Below are 16,210 nucleotides of genomic sequence, written 5' to 3' on the forward strand. Positions count from 1 at the left end.
AACATTCTTTCTTCCTTGGTACTGGTTGTTTGATGTACTTGCCTCAGTCATACAAACCTAAAAAATTTAGATCTCTTCATTCAAATCTATTAAGATGCAAAATCCTTTGTTCTACTCCAGGATCAGAACTTCTCAACTTCTGTACTTTTCACATTTGGGGCCATATCATTCTTGTTGTGGAGGACTTTCTTTTTATCACAGGAAGTTTATTAGCATCCTTGGCCCCTACCTACTAAGATGTCAATAGTACCCCAAGTTGTGTCATTCCAAAATGTCTCCAGATATACCAAAGTAACCCTTGGCAGAAAGATCCCCACTCACCACCACCACCACTGTTTGACAACCACTATTTTAGATAAAAAGTTTTTGTGGTTACTAATTCATTTTAAAGATAGAAACTTCTCTGACACAAATGTTTGTTCTTTCAAATTATACAGCAAGTAAAATAAACAGACATCAGAAAGACACATCACCTCTTAGAATATCTGAAAGCTCACTGGTATTTTAAGATACACTTCACCAATAAATATAACATGATATTATATGTTTGAGTTCACTGTTTTAGAGAGAACTATGCACCAATAAATGGAAAGACTATTTGTGGCTTTGGAAATGTTTCCCATTGAAATAGAGATATCTATGGAAGATTAGATAAGATTTTTAGATAGTTTTTCCTACTTCATAAAAATAGAGTATAGTATAAAATCAATCTATAAAATATAATTTGATGGAGTTCCTGTCATGGCTCAGTGGTTAATGAACCCAACTAGTATCCTTGAGGACCGCGTTTGATCCCTGGCCTTGCTCGATGGGTTAAGGATCTGGCATTGCTGTGGCTGTGGGCAGGCTGGCAGCTGCAGCTCTGATTTGACTTGTAGCCCGGGAACTTTCATATGTCCTGGTATGTCCCTAAAAAGACAAAAAAAATATATAAAATGAAATATAATTTGATTAAAGTCACTCCTGCATATCTAGTATTGCTGGAATCTGGTGAAACTAAAGCAATAGGACATTTTTTACTTGTACCCATTTTGTTATATGTGTTGTGTGTTTTTAAATAAGGAAATCACTCTAGTTCTTTAACATCAGATGTTAAAATTGTAATATGAAGATCTTCATCAAAAAGAAAATAGGATCTGGGATTAGTTTTTAATTGTAGGATCCTTCTGAAAATCCCTTTTGAAATATTACATTTTTTTCTAAAAGGAAAATTATAATATAGATACAATGGTTTCTTACATTAATAATTATTTTTGTACCAGTTAAGTTTTAATAGAATGAATATAGTTCCTATCAAAAAATGGCTACATAGGGCAGAGAAAACTCTTTCTTGTATATAACAAATTAGATCCTGACATTTTTCTGCTTTGAGCTTAGTTTTGTTAGGTAAATAAATGTCATACATATTTTATATTGCATCAACATTTACCTATATTTCATTTGAACTTGATAAAATAATTGGGTTTAAAAGTGTTTATTTTTTGCTGGTGAGAAATGGACTTCAATTAAACATAGTTTGCATGAAATATAAAATGAATGATATTATTTTCTTCACAGAGCACACATCAGTCTTCTATGATTACATAATTAGCATTTGGTTTTCCTATAAAGTATTGTAGTTATGCATTATTTAGTCTCTTCACCTACAAGTATGATGTGCTTTAGAAGATTAATTTACTTTCAAATTTTTATATTGTTGGTTTTTTAGAGCATATACACATACATTGATGAGCAAGCATATGAATCCAAATGTCCTTAAGTCTAACACAGTAATAGATACCATGGAAATTTTTAGGAAAGACAACATGTAAGTAGATAAATCATAGTTCCTGCCAGTATAACACATACACTCTAACTCAGAATTTGATAAAAAGGCCCTCAGGCTAACTTCAATCTTCTGCCTATTTTGCAACAAAGTTTGATTTGAACATAGCCACACCTATTAATTCATGTATTGTTTTATGTACATTTTAGAGATGCAATGGCAAAATCAAATAATTACAAGGATGGGCATAAGGGCTGCAAAGATTAAAATATTTACCATCTGGTCTTTTACATAAAAAACTTGTCTACCTCTGACTTAGCTAGAGAGACCACGGTATACTGATATAAAAAAATATATGAATATATATCACAGATATTAGAAAATAAGATGGTAAACATAAATATCTAATTAAAACTAATATTTAGTGATAGGTGAAATCGCCTATTATTTTGAAAGCAAATTATAGTTACCAAAGAGGATAGACTGAGGAGGGGAGGGATGATGGGAATTTGGGATCGGTATATGAACACTGTGGTATATGGGATGATTGGTCAATGATTGGTCAATAGTCCTGCTATATAGCACAAGGACCTCTACCCAATATTCTTTGATTGTCTATGTGGGAAAATAATCTGAAAGAGAGTGGATGTGCGTACATGCATAACTGAATCACTTTGTTGTACAGCAGAAATTATTACAACATTGTTAAGTCAACTATACTTCAATAAAACTTTAAAAAATCAAAATGAAAAGAAAATATGCCTTGTCTACTATTATGTCTAGCTTTTTAAAACTAGGTAGAACAATGAAGTGCTTCACAAATACTTATTCATAAATATGCACAAACATAAGGAGGGGTATTAATATGTGTCAGAGGTTCTTTGGTCAATATGAGTTTAGATAATAAGAGCTATCAGTGAACCCAGTCTGCGCACCAATATTTTAATTTCATCTGTTAGGATTGCTTAAGCATTTGATTGATTGGTCAGCTTTTCCTATCTCCTGGATAAAATAAATGGATAGCCTTGGTCTTTCAGGAGTTTACAAACTCTGTACTGATATTGGATTTTGCAATAGTATTTCTCATAAAACAGTTAATTGCTTTATAGCAGGTGTTACCACCTTTTTGTAAAGAGCCGGAAAGTAAATATTTTAGGGCTTTGTGGACCAAGTGTTCTCTGCTGAAACTGCTCAATTGCTATTATAGTGTGAAAGCAGCTGCAGATAATATGTAAACTAATGAGCTTGGCTATATTCCAATAAAACTTTATTTACTAAAATGGGCAGTGAACCAGATTTGGTTCTGGGGTCAACATTTGCTAATCTCTGCTTTACATTAAAATGTAAGTATTGTGAACCAAATTCCTTAATTTGGTAATTATAATAACTATCTTTTTATATACATGGCTAGAAAGGAACTTTAAAAAGATTTAACACTATTATTTCAAAGTGAGAAGAGATAAAAATTGAAAGTAAGAAGTCTTTGTAGATCTTTCATGCCGTGAAGCACAAAATATTATGAATATTACATTACAGTGTTATTAATACAGATATTGGGCTATAAAGTCAACATATTTTTTATTTTAGTATGTATATATAAATTTAATGTTATCTTTGGTTTAAAAATATATTTTTATTGCAGTTATAGGATGTTGAAAAGAGCTAGTACAATTCTAGGTTAAAAATAGTGATATTCAACGTGAAATCCAAGTACCTATCATTGAGGCATCAATTGATTATGCTTTTAATTTCCTTGAGAGAAATAGTATTTCCTATGCCCATGTTTTTATACAAGTTTCTCCTCCTCCTTCTTTATTCTCCTCCCTTTACTCTTCTTTATTTTGTTTTTGTTTTTGTTTTGTTTTTCTCCTTCTTCCTCATCCTCTTCTTTTTTCAAGTGTCGAAAACTTGAGTTTTTTTGTTTGTTTTTTTGTTTGCTTTCTGTGTACCACAGCTAGTTAACCCTACTCTAAATGTCTAACCATTTTCCATTGGTGCCTCTTCATTTCACCTCTTTTTATGTAATACATTCCCTCCTCAATAACCTTCTCATCCACTCTCTTGCTTCTTGAATCTGCAATTCCTTAGAGACTCCAATTATAACAGATAAGGTCAAAAGGGAAGAGAGCAGAATATGTGGCACTTAAACCATGTGACAGAGGGACATGAACTCCTAAGGAATCTTAACTTTAGTTTCTACCATTTTCTAATAATTTTTGTTCTTAATTGATTTGCATCAGAAAATGTTTGTCTTCATTCTTTTATTTATTTTTTAAATCAAGTGCACAGACATGGATTGATTTTGTCATCTTGGAGGGGGGGTGCTGAAGACTGCCAAAAGCCATGTTGAATATTTATCAAATTTAGTTAATTTCTCATATCCTCTACAACTTTATTATAACCTATTGATTTTTATCCTTTGTGCTTTAAAACTCTACAAGACTATTATTACTATATGAAGCAATAGATCCACTTGTTAAGAAGACATTATTACTTGAAAACTAAAATATTGGTGATAGAATCAGAAAGTATAACTCGTTTCTGCCTTCAGTTCACTAGTATGTTTCTAAAGTATTTATTCTACAAGATAGGCTCTATAAAAATAAGATTTAAGAGAACAGTTGGATCAGTTGAGATTAAAAGCTAATCCAAAAGCATGATGGCAGAGCAAGAAACATAAAAAAAATGAGAGAATGACATTGAAATGCAAAATTTAATATGCTATTCTAAATGTGAATATATCACAAATTATTTAGACAGTGGAATATAGTAAAACAAACTTTAGCCATAGAATAAGTTAATGCATAAAAAAATTAAGAAATAAATGTTTTATAATGAAGACAAACATTTTTTTTTCTTCACATAGCCCTCTGATTTGAAAAATAAGAATGACCTGAAAGGATGTATAGTATATGCAACAGCAATTTCCTAGGAAAGAGTGGTGAGCTAAAGCAAGAGGGGAATCTAGATGCTGAAACCTTACACTTCAGATTGGGACTTAAACCCATGGGCCAAGACTCAAACTGTTCCCAAGCCCAGACTGGGGCTTGAAGCTATATATATATATATTTTTAATTAAAATCACACACCTGGTCCCAGGGCTTACTGTCTCAGTGCAGAAGGAATTTAGCAAGAGGCAAAGTGATAGGTAAAAAGTAGATTTATTGAGAGATAGACGAGTGTGGACCATCTCAGAAAGCAAGAGTCAAGAAGTGAGAGGCTCTGAAATATGGGGTGATGAGTTTTTGATGGGCTGATCAATTTCATAGGCTAATGAGTGGGAGGATTTTCCAACTTTTAGGGAAGGGGGCAGGGGTTTCCAGGAATTAGGCCACTGCCCACTTTTTGGCCTATTATAGTAGGCCTTAGAACTGTCATGGCTCCTGTGGGCCTGTCATTTAGCTGATGATGTACTACAATGAGCATACAATGAAACTCAAGGTCTGTTGGAAGTCAAATCATCCATCTTGGACCTAGTTGATTTCAACCAGCTTTTGTCATATTCTCAAGGACTATGCCATCCTTTTAAGGGTTGTGCCCTGCCCCTTTCCTTCCTTTTTCAGTACTATGCTAGGAAAATGATGTACGTTGGAACTCACAACACCTGCATTGTGGTCTACCCTAGTTTATTTTATGCCAAATTTAATAATTATTCCTGATTGTTACTCAGACTAAATCCTTTTTTAAAAAACCTTTGCTTGTAAGGCAGTAGAATGCATACCTTTCATCTTAGAGGAAACTGAGGAAATTATCTTCATTATTATCTTTAAGGAGCAAAATGTTTTTATTAATGTAATTGCTGTGTATGATTGTCTTTTATTGTCACATTAATCACTTGAGTAATGGGTGCTGTGTAGGAAACTTCACATTGAATCATTAAATGAATAACCCTTACCAACCTCAGAGGCTCCCTAACATGTTCTTCCTTCTTCGCTGTTAATATTTCCCTATGTAATTACAGCTCCCAATCCGTGTGCAGCTAATGATGGCAGAGGCCCCTGCTCTCACATGTGTCTGATCAATCATAACAGGAGCGCTGCTTGTGCATGCCCCCACTTGATGAAGCTTTCATCAAACAAGAAGACCTGCTATGGTAAATATCTTACAGTTCTTATCTAAAATCCAAATGGAATTCTCTCAGCTTGTATTAGCATTCAGGTTTTCCTCACAGTAAAGCCAAAGAGGTGTTTAATGTCCTTAAACACATTTGAGGTGGGGCTTTTTTCAGACTGTTAATGATTCATATATTTTTGGGGAGACTGACAAATTCTTTAAGCATGTGATATGCTGCACTTTGCTGTTTATTACTGTATTCATTTTTTTTTTCTTACTACTTTCTTATTTGGTGTATTAGCAGAATTTATCTCTACAAAACAGAGAGATTTGTAAGTGAAAGCAGAAAATGATGATGTAGGTAGCCTGCATAACAAAGAGGTACTTAACAGCTTTAATCTCCTCCTGTTCTTCTAAAGATACTCATCATTTTATAGAGGATTGTCAACTTGAAGGGAGAAAATATGAAGTAAAATATAGAACCTGGAAAGATTTGTAAAAAAAAAAAAAAATTTAATATATGTAAGGTAAAAAGTGGGGCGTTCTCTTGGAAAAAAAATTGTAAAAAAAATATTTAAACACATTTAAGCTAAAAAATGGGGAGTTCTCTTTTGGCACTGTAAATTAAGGATCAAGCTTTATCACTGCAGTGGTCTGGGTCTCTACTGTGGCACAGATTCAGTCCCTGGCTGGGGAATCCATATGCCTGCAGGTGTAGCCAAAAAGAAAAAAAAGAAGATAGTAAAATTTTTTTGAATGAAAATCAGACTGTGGGTTTTCCAGCAGGTTTTGTTTATTTGCAAAGCCATTACTTTTAAGTGCAAAAAAGAATGTTTGCCTCAACTCAATTCTGGAATTTAGGCACATGTTGCTTTCATTAATTTTATACAATAATAACATATCTCAAATATCAAAAATAACCCCAAAGAGAAAAACAAAAAATAGAATATCTATGACTCCTATTTCTATTAAATCTATTGGTATTTCCCAAACTCAGTGCAAGAAATGTGCCTATAGAAGTAAAAATGATAGAATGCTTTCCAATGTTAGCTACTACAGATTCAGAGACATTTACAATACAGTATGCTCTAACACTATTTGAGCACTTTTTTTTGATGGAGAAAACATGATTTTTAAAAGCAACATTTACTCTCATTTTACTCAAAGATAATATAGAAAAAATGTTCTTAGATTCCTTTAAAAACATTTAATGCATTGCGATATTGTTATAATTATATACAAAGAACAAATATAGCTGATTATTGTAGAATTTATGTCTTTTAGTAACTTTGAAATTCTAAGAACAAATCAGTCACTGATAATTTTTTGGCATTTCTAACCAAAGAAAAATGATTTTAGTATTCTAACCTGTTTACATGTGTTATTATTAACCACTTTAATTTAAAAATAGATAAGTTATTTCTGCATTTGTGTTTCCATCAAATTTTAGTCATAATTTTTTAGGCATTAAAATCTATTAAATCATAAACAAGTAATATCAATTGCTTCAAATTTGCCAAGCTTATAAAAAACACATTTCTATTTCTTTTCTAGAAATGAAGAAATTTCTTCTTTATGCAAGGCGTTCTGAAATCAGAGGAGTGGATATTGATAATCCATATTTTAACTTTATCACGGCCTTTACAGTCCCTGATATTGATGATGTTACTGTGATAGACTTTGACGCATCGGAAGAACGTTTATACTGGACAGACATTAAAACACAAACCATTAAACGGGCTTTTATTAATGGAACTGGATTAGAAACTGTTATTTCAAGAGGTAAAAAATTTGCACTTGACAACATAAAAAAATCATTGTTATTCAATCTGTAATACTCCCAAGTCTCTTTTGTATTATTTTTCTATTATCCAATTCTGTGTTGTTAATTAAAAGTTAGAATTGAATTATTCAGAGATTTAATGATATGCTATATCCAAACAATTATAGAATGCTATAATTATGTTGCACATTGTAGTCTGATAACTATAAATTTAGTTTCATAAGAAGAAAAAATTTCAGAATGGATCTTAAAATTTATAGAGTTCTAAGAAGGCATATTGGAAGACTCTGTTTTGCTGATGGGGGATAATTATATTTGCATAGATAAAATATAGGATATTGGTAAATACTGGTTTCCCTCTTTGATTCAAACTAATTATCAACCTTCTTTTGCATATATTTTTATAGAACTAGACTAAACAAATAAAAGAAGAAACCTATTTCTATCTACCTCCTGACCCAGCGTGTTGAACTATAGGTTTTCAGTAAACGTTGCTGAATTAACAATTTGAAAAAAAAAAAGAATAACTTTTCTTAAAGGAGAAAATATAACTGAAGTGAGACATTGCAGTGGTTGAACTAGAAATATAAGCATTGAGTTATTCTAATTTTTGCTTAAATTTTGGTATATTATAATTTCTGGGGAAATTGCTGTTTTATTTAATGAATCTTAAAAGAGCATGTGCTATTTGCCATGACTACAAAATAAAACAAGACAGTTCTTGGAGTTCCAGTTGTGGCTCAGTGGTAATGAACCTGACAAGTATCCATGAGGATGCAGGTTTGATCCCTGGCCTCACTCCGTGGGTTAAGGATCTGGTATTGCCATGAGCTGCAGTGTAGTTTGCAGATGCAGCTCAGATCTAGCGTAGCTGTGACTGTGATATAGGCCAGCAGCTGCAGCTCCATCTCCTAGCCTGGGAACTTCCATATGCCTCAGGTGTGGCCTTAAAAAAAAAACAAAAAAGCACCGTTCTTGCTCTTTAGTTTCATGCCTCCTAAGCATGATAGACTGATTAGAAGGAGGATGGAGAAAGGGGCAATCAGTGATCCACACAGGTATATGAAGCTCCTCTGCTGTAAGGCATACTAAAAATTTTAAATCAGACCTTATTTGAGCAATGTTAAAATGAAAGCAATAAGTGCAGGTTTTAAATTCACAATGTTTTTCAGGAGTTTCCACATATACTACTAGAAAACTGGTTGAGTACCATTAGCAGATCTGAGAATATGTAAGCATTTCAAGTACTCTTATATTCATACTGCTCTTTACTCACCTCAGGTTAGTACTGTTAATGTAACTTGAATGAATTGGTTATAGGCTTATTCAAATATTTATTTCAAACTTTCCATAACAAAAAAAAAGAACCTTTCTACAAAGCTAGTGCAAAAATTACTATTTTGTGCAGGATTTTTATACAGGAGTAAGGGGAAAAAAATAATCATTGCTAGACTAGATTTAAAATGAATGTCTGGTTAATGATCATGAAAAACCTTGAGAGAACAGTTAAAGGACATAAGGTGATTCCTAAGACTGACAGTCAGTTAGGTGGCTTTCTCCCAAGAAATTCATCAAAATCTAATAGAAAACTGTTCACATACTTTATCATGAATATGAAATACTTTCCAAAGGCTCTGTGAATTGTATAAGGTAAAAGATGTTCCACCTCAAAAAAATTGGAAGACAATTCTGTTTAATTATAAATTGGTAAATAGTAGTAATTTGGAGAGTTTATCTTTTAGAAAATCACAAAGACTTACTTCCATTTAGCAGACTCTATTTACATTTATTCACCAAAAAAATTGAGCAGTGGTATTTTTTTCACTTATAATAATACATGTGCTTATTAGGATCAATAATTATTACTTCAGTCATTTAGACCAGTATTGGAATATTTTCGACATGATTAGAAATTGAAGGAGGGCCAGTAAGGACTGACCAGTATGAAGCATAGAATGAGAGGATGCTATACAAGCTGATGGAACTAAAAAAATAGAACAAACCATGCTAGCCTTTATAGGATATGTTATTGATTTCCATGCTAATACTGAAAATAATGGAAACCAAGGAAAAGTTTTAAGGAGACTCTAACAACATTGATTAGCTTTGCCTTTGGAAAAGCTCACTCTAGCTATTAGGGTGGTCTGGGGTGGGGGTGGATAAGCAGTGGACTCTGGGAGACAAGACTGCTATAATGGTTTTAGTAACAGGTGATAGAAGCCTGGACTAGAGTGGAAACAAAAGAGAGAGTGAAATGTGGAAAGATTATTGAGATAACAAAGAGTGAAAATATGAAATAACTTAATTGGATATGAAGGTTGAGGAATAGGCATTGTCAGGGACAACTTCTTGGTTTCTAGCTACCCCACAAGTGATGTTGTTTATTCCTTTCTTCCAGAGCGAAAACTTGTTAGGAACTTTCCACTAATATCTTTAATTTTATTAATGTCTTCCCATTGTTTTTTTTTTTTGGGGGGGGGGTCTTCACCCATGGCAGGTAGAAGTTCCTGGGCCAGGGTTCGAACCTATGCCACAGCAGCAACCCGAGCCGATGCAATGATAATGCTGAATCCTTAAGCTGCTGTGGCACAGAGAACTCTTCATAACATTTTATTTAATTCTATTAATGTATTACCATTTAAAGAAAAACTTGTAATGAACTTTTGGCAGTTTGGCTGCTAAACTTACCAAAATATCTCAAATCCTGCCAGTAGTTGTACTTTATTTTATCCTTCCATCATTTAAATTCTTTGTAAGGGACTCTGGCCCTTCTCTTCTTACACCATTGGTCTCTGTATTTTTTGCACTTTACAGTCCTCTATCTACTGGATCTTTTCTTGAGAGACTCTTCCTTTCTTTATCTTCCTTCGCCCAAGTCTAAGGTGAATCCAACCTCAAAAATCAGGCCCCAAATATACTCATTGCCCCAACCAGTTCCCACTGTTTTCTTTCCACTTTCAGAGGAAAACACTGAGGCTTCTTGAAGGGGATTAGAAATGGTTTCTCTTCCTTGTCATTCTCCTTATATTGAAATACTAAGCTGTTCTTAATGTGTTTTACCCACATGAGCTATCTCTTATAATGAGTGGTAGCAGGTACATTTCATTAAGGGATGAATATTAATGACTGGAGGCATATTCATTGTATACCTTAATAATTTATAATGTAAATATATAAATATATATATATATATCTTTCACAGTAAGCAAAAGCTAATTTTATTCCAAGAAAAAATAAATGGCTATAACAATTCACGGCAAATGTTCTTGCTAGTGGCCTGTAGTCCTGCTCTCTGGTGGTAATTAATTCTTATAATTGAGTCATTATTTGGTCCAAGTAGTTTTCAGTTATTCCTGCTCTCAAATTTATTTTTAGGACATGTGGTATAGTACTAGCTGTCATTATTGTGACAAATACCATTATCTCATTTGATCTTTGAAAACCTATTAGGAATTATTTGTATTCTGCAAGTCAGAAAACTTAAGTTCACAGAGGCTAAAACTCTCCTTCAGAACCAAAGTGACGAAATGATAGAGACAAATTTGCACTTAGGCCTCTATGTTTAGAGCTCCTGGAATATTTATTACCTTACAGTAGAAGGACTTGGCCCTTCATCCCAAGAGGCTGGGTGTTGTCCTTTTAGCATAATCCCTCTCACAAGCTCAGTGGCCCCTCCTGAGTACTCATATACTGCCCAGACTTCAACCTTATTGGACAAAAGAGCCCCCTCCCCACCAACCCTAAAGTATTGCTTATGATTAACAGAGTAAGGAAAAAAGACATCAATATACTTTAAAGCTCTTAATATAAGCCAGGAGAAATACAGTTGAGTTTTCACTCTTGTGTCTATCATTGTTTTAATCTATCATTTATTCCTCATACAATGCTTAGAGGTATCACATTCTGCTTTTAAATAAGAGGAAATGTTTTCTTCTTGAAATAGCAGAGATTTGTTATATCTAAGGTCTTTTGTCTCCAAAGCTATGCTCTTTTTCCCTAAGTGTCTCTTTCATTTATAAATAAGGAACCTCAGCAAGGTGACGAGCAGAAGCTTTACTAAAACCACATGGTTTGTGAGTAACATCCCTTCCCAGCCTCACTAAATATAAACTCACTTCACCCTGCAGAATTCATCTAGCAGCACTTGGGTAAAGGACAGTGGCCATTTCACCCCCTCACCATAAATTTCATTGATTATTCTGAAATATAAGGAAAATCTTTTAGAGATATGTTGGCAACTTTATGAAATCCCTGGCCTCCAGCAACAGAACCTCATTTTTTATTAGAAAAGACTTCTGTTTTTTTCTGATTATTTTAGGGCAAGATATAAATTGTTCATCTTTGGAAAATTAAGAACACAATTTAGGCAAGTACAATTGCTTTTTAGTACTAAAGTGATCTATTATCATGGAATAATAGATTCTGTGTGTTAAAGGATTTAGTGTTGCTGCATCTGTGGCACAGTTGCAGCTTAGATTCAATCCCCTGACCAGGGAACTTCCATGTGCCTCAGGTGTGACCATTAAAAAAAAAAAAAAAATCTGCTTCCAGAGTGAACTAGACTCTTAGGTTGAGTTAAGCAAAAGATAAAGTGAATATAGCAAAGGTGAGTATGAACTAAAAGTTTATCTGTTCCTTTCTATAAAGAACACTTTCTTAACATGGTAGGAAATTATTATGAGTATACATACTTTTTTTAAACTATAAGAATATAAACCATTTTAAATGCAGAGCTTGCCACTATATAAAATTTAATTCTCAATGATACTTTGAATCTAATTGGACCTGTTTCAGAGTAGATTTCCATTATTATTTTAAATTGTTATCCATTCTGCCAACAATTATTTTGTAAGTACTAAAGATTCATTCATTCCCTCTAATTTGTGAGAACCATATTTAATTTTACCCACTAAGAAAAATGCTTAGAAAATAAAAACTGAAAATTGTCCAGAGAGAATGAAAGAACTAACAACAGGTCAGTAATAACAGTGAAATCTAAATTTTGGAAATAGGCCTTGAATTAAAGTGAAAGTTTAGATAGGGAACATCTGTTGTTTTGCCTATTTCTGAATAGAATTTCCAGTGTTCATTTTCACCCAGGAAGGCTTTTGGTGGCAGAATGTCAACATCTGTGATTAAAAAAAAAAAAAAAAAAAAGATAAAAGTAAAGAAAGGCAAAAATGATACATATAAATGTCATTCCATTGAGAACTATGTATTTATATCAAAGGCTGCTAAATGAGCAATACTTCTGTATATATCATCTATCTTTTAGTTAGAAGGATAGAAATACTATTTTAGCTTATTCTATGTTTTTTTTTTTCATGTCATATTCTGGATTCTATATTGGGGACATTGAATGGGTAGGGAGATTGCAATTATTTTAGTACGATAGTCTGTAATTGCTAGGAGCTTCATAGCTGATGAAACAGTGAAATGTAAACACCTAACTCAAGTACAAGGTTCAATGAAATAGGAGTTTATAAGCTACTTCACAGAAAATTAGCATAAGGAGTACTGAGTTCTTACATGGGATTACTAAGGTTCTCACTTAGGAGGAGGCAAATGAGGCTTTAAGGAGAAATGTTAGCAAGATTAATCTAGATTGAGCTCTCAGTAGGCACAAAGGCCTGGACACACATGTATAAAGGGGAACAAGTATTGAGGGGTAGAGAGACCTTGTAGAAGAGTAAGATAAAAGGTTAATGTGATGGCAGATCACAGAGGGGCTTATACCAGAGGAGCTGTTTTCTATTTTTTTTTTTCCCCTCAAGACAATGGAAAACCACTGAAGACTTTTATAGATTGGTATAGATCATTCAGACTCTTTTAAAAGATAAATCAGGTGTAAATCTGAATGTTAGGTAGGAGAAGTGAGAAACTATATGAAAGGATACAATTAGAAAGTTAGAGGGAGTTCCTGTCGTGCTCAGCAGAAATGAATTCAACTAGAATCCATGAGGTTGTGGGTTCAATCCCTGGCCTCGCTCAGTGGGTTAAGGATCTAGTGTTGCTATGAGCTGTGAGGTAGGTCGCAGCCGCGGCTCAGATCGGGCATTGCTGTGGCTATGGCGTAGGCCAGTAGCTGCAGCTCTGATTAGACCCCTAGCCTGGCAACCTCCATATGCCATGAGTGCAGCCCTAAAAAGCAAAACAAAACAAAACAAAACAAAAAAATTAGGGTGGAGTTCCTGTCGTGGCGCAGTGGTTAACGAATCCGACTAGGAACCATGAGGTTACAGGTTAGATCCCTGGCCTTGCTCAGTGGGTTAATGATCCGGCGTTGCCCTGAACTGTGGTATAGGTTGCAGACGTGGCTTGGATCCCGCGTTGCTGTGGCTCTGGCGTAGGCGGGCGGCTACAGCTCCCATTCGACCCCTAGCCTGGGAACCTCCATATGCCCCGGGAGTGGCCCAAGAAATAGCAAAAAGACAAAAAAGACAAAAAAATATATATATTCTAAATCCAAAATAAAAATTAGGAGTTCCCGTCGTGGCGCAGTGGTTAACGAATTCAACTAGTAACCATGAAATTGCGGGTTCGGTCCCTGCCCTTGCTTAGTAGGTTAACGATCTGGCATTGCCCTGAGCTGTGGTGTAGGTCGCAGACCCAGCTCGGATCCCCGGTTGCTGTGGCTCTGGCGTAGGCGGGCATCTACAGCTCTGATTGGACCGCTAGCCTTGGAACCTCCATATGCTGCAGGAGCGGCCCAAGAAATGGCAAAAAAGACCAAAAAATAAATAAATAAATAAATAATTTAAAAAATAAATAAAAATTAATTATAATAAATGGGGGTATAAAAAGGTGACAGAGACCGAGGTTAGATGTCAAAGCAACTGAACTTGATGAATGAAATGTGAAATTGAGCAAATAATTGTAAAGATGTCAGACATTGATCCAGATGAAAATATATGAAGGAGGCTTTTTTCAGACTTTTCCCCAAATCAACAAAGTTGTTTCTCCAAGATAGAAATAATTATAGGTTTAGGACATTAAGTAATACAGAGATTAATCAAAGAAGTTATAATTCTGCCCCTATATTCTCTAGAAAAAAAAAATAGATTTGGGATACTCACATATGTGTTAAAGGTGATAAAAACTTTAAATTGTTCAGAGTTGGAGAGTCATAAAATTAGTGCGAGTGAGCACAGAAGTCTCCTTAAGTATTTGAAGTGTTGTATTCCTTAAACTGGATCATGGATTTATGGACATTTTATTAATTTGTATACCATGTGTTATATAGAGTAACATATTCATGTATATATACACACACATACTTTATCAGAGTTTTTCATAAATGTAACAAATGGCATATTTAATATTTAGAATGTTCCCTTGCCAATTTTCTTTTTATAACTTTGCTTTTAAAAACAGTGACATAATTACCCAGAAACCTGCCTCAAATGACTGGATATAACCATATCTGCCCTTTGAGGTCATACCTGATTTTAGGCAGAAGTCTACCCCCAAGATGATGGGATGAGTAGGTCCATGTCATAGGAGAAAAAAAAAAGGATGAATCTCACAAGCAGAGGTTTGACAACCAGTCCTTTTTCGTATAGATTACCAGGAGGTTAACCAATTTATATGCTTACTTCCATCCCTCTGTCATCTAAGACCTTCTATCTGTAATAAATTTTCCTCTCTCTGAATGATAGCCTTTAATGTTCCTTCAGTTGAGTTAGAATCTGTTAGCGATAATCTGATATAATATCTGAAAATATATTTAGTCTTTTTTTGAAAAATATTTTTTAAAGTTTTAGTAAAATACACCTAACATAAAATTCTATCATCTTGACCTTTCTTAAGTGTACAGTTCAGTAGCATTAGGTACATTGTGTAATCAATCTCCAGAACTCTTTCCATCTTGCAGAGTAAAACTATACTCATTAAGCAACAACTCCCTATCCCCCTTCCCCTCATCTCCTGGAAGCCACTATTCCATTTCTGTGTCTGAATTTAACTATTGAGGTTCCTGATATAAGAGGAATCATATAGTATTTATCTTTTTGTGAATGGCTTATTTCACTTAGCATGATGTCTTCAAGGTTCATCCATATTGTAGCATGTCAGAATTTCTTTCTTTTTGGAGTTCCCTGGTGGCTTAGTGGGTTAAGGATCTGGCATTGTCATTACCATGACTCATGTTGCTGCTGTGGCATGGGTTTGATTCCTCACCCTGGAACTTCCACATGCCATGGGCTTGGCCAAAAAAAAAAAAAAAAAGGAATTTCCTTTCTTTCTTTTAAGGTTGAATAATAATACTTCATCATATGTATGTATCACAGTTTCTTTATACGTTTGTCAGTCAATGGACTTAAGTGTTATTTTACTTTTAGTCTCTTGTGAATAATGCTGCTGTGAACAAAGGCGTTCAAATATCTCTTTGAGACCCTGGTTTCAGTTCTTTTGGTTATATACCCAGAGGTGGAATGGCTGGATCATATGGTAATTCTATTTTTAATTTTTTGAGGAACTGTCATACTGTTTCCCACAAAGGCTGTACCATTTTACATTCCCACCAACAATGCAGAAGTATTCAAATTTCTCCATATTCTTGTTAATATTTGTAAGTTTCTATTTTTATTTATTTGCTTATTTTCTACAGT

General features: G+C 34.0%; 1 protein-coding gene across 1 annotated transcript in view; it reads left to right on the forward strand.

The window, feature by feature from the left end:
- LRP1B (LDL receptor related protein 1B) overlaps positions 1 to 16,210 on the forward strand; it is a 1,901,444-nt gene that overhangs the window by 1,298,295 nt on the left and 586,939 nt on the right. The window contains exons 28-29 of the mRNA XM_047772014.1: positions 5,727 to 5,858; positions 7,373 to 7,600. Of these exons, the coding sequence (XP_047627970.1) occupies positions 5,727 to 5,858; positions 7,373 to 7,600 (360 nt within the window). The remainder of the gene's footprint in view (positions 1 to 5,726; positions 5,859 to 7,372; positions 7,601 to 16,210) is intronic.

This window comes from Phacochoerus africanus, chromosome 3, assembly GCF_016906955.1.
Source record: "Phacochoerus africanus isolate WHEZ1 chromosome 3, ROS_Pafr_v1, whole genome shotgun sequence".
Taxonomy (NCBI): Eukaryota; Metazoa; Chordata; class Mammalia; order Artiodactyla; family Suidae; genus Phacochoerus; species Phacochoerus africanus.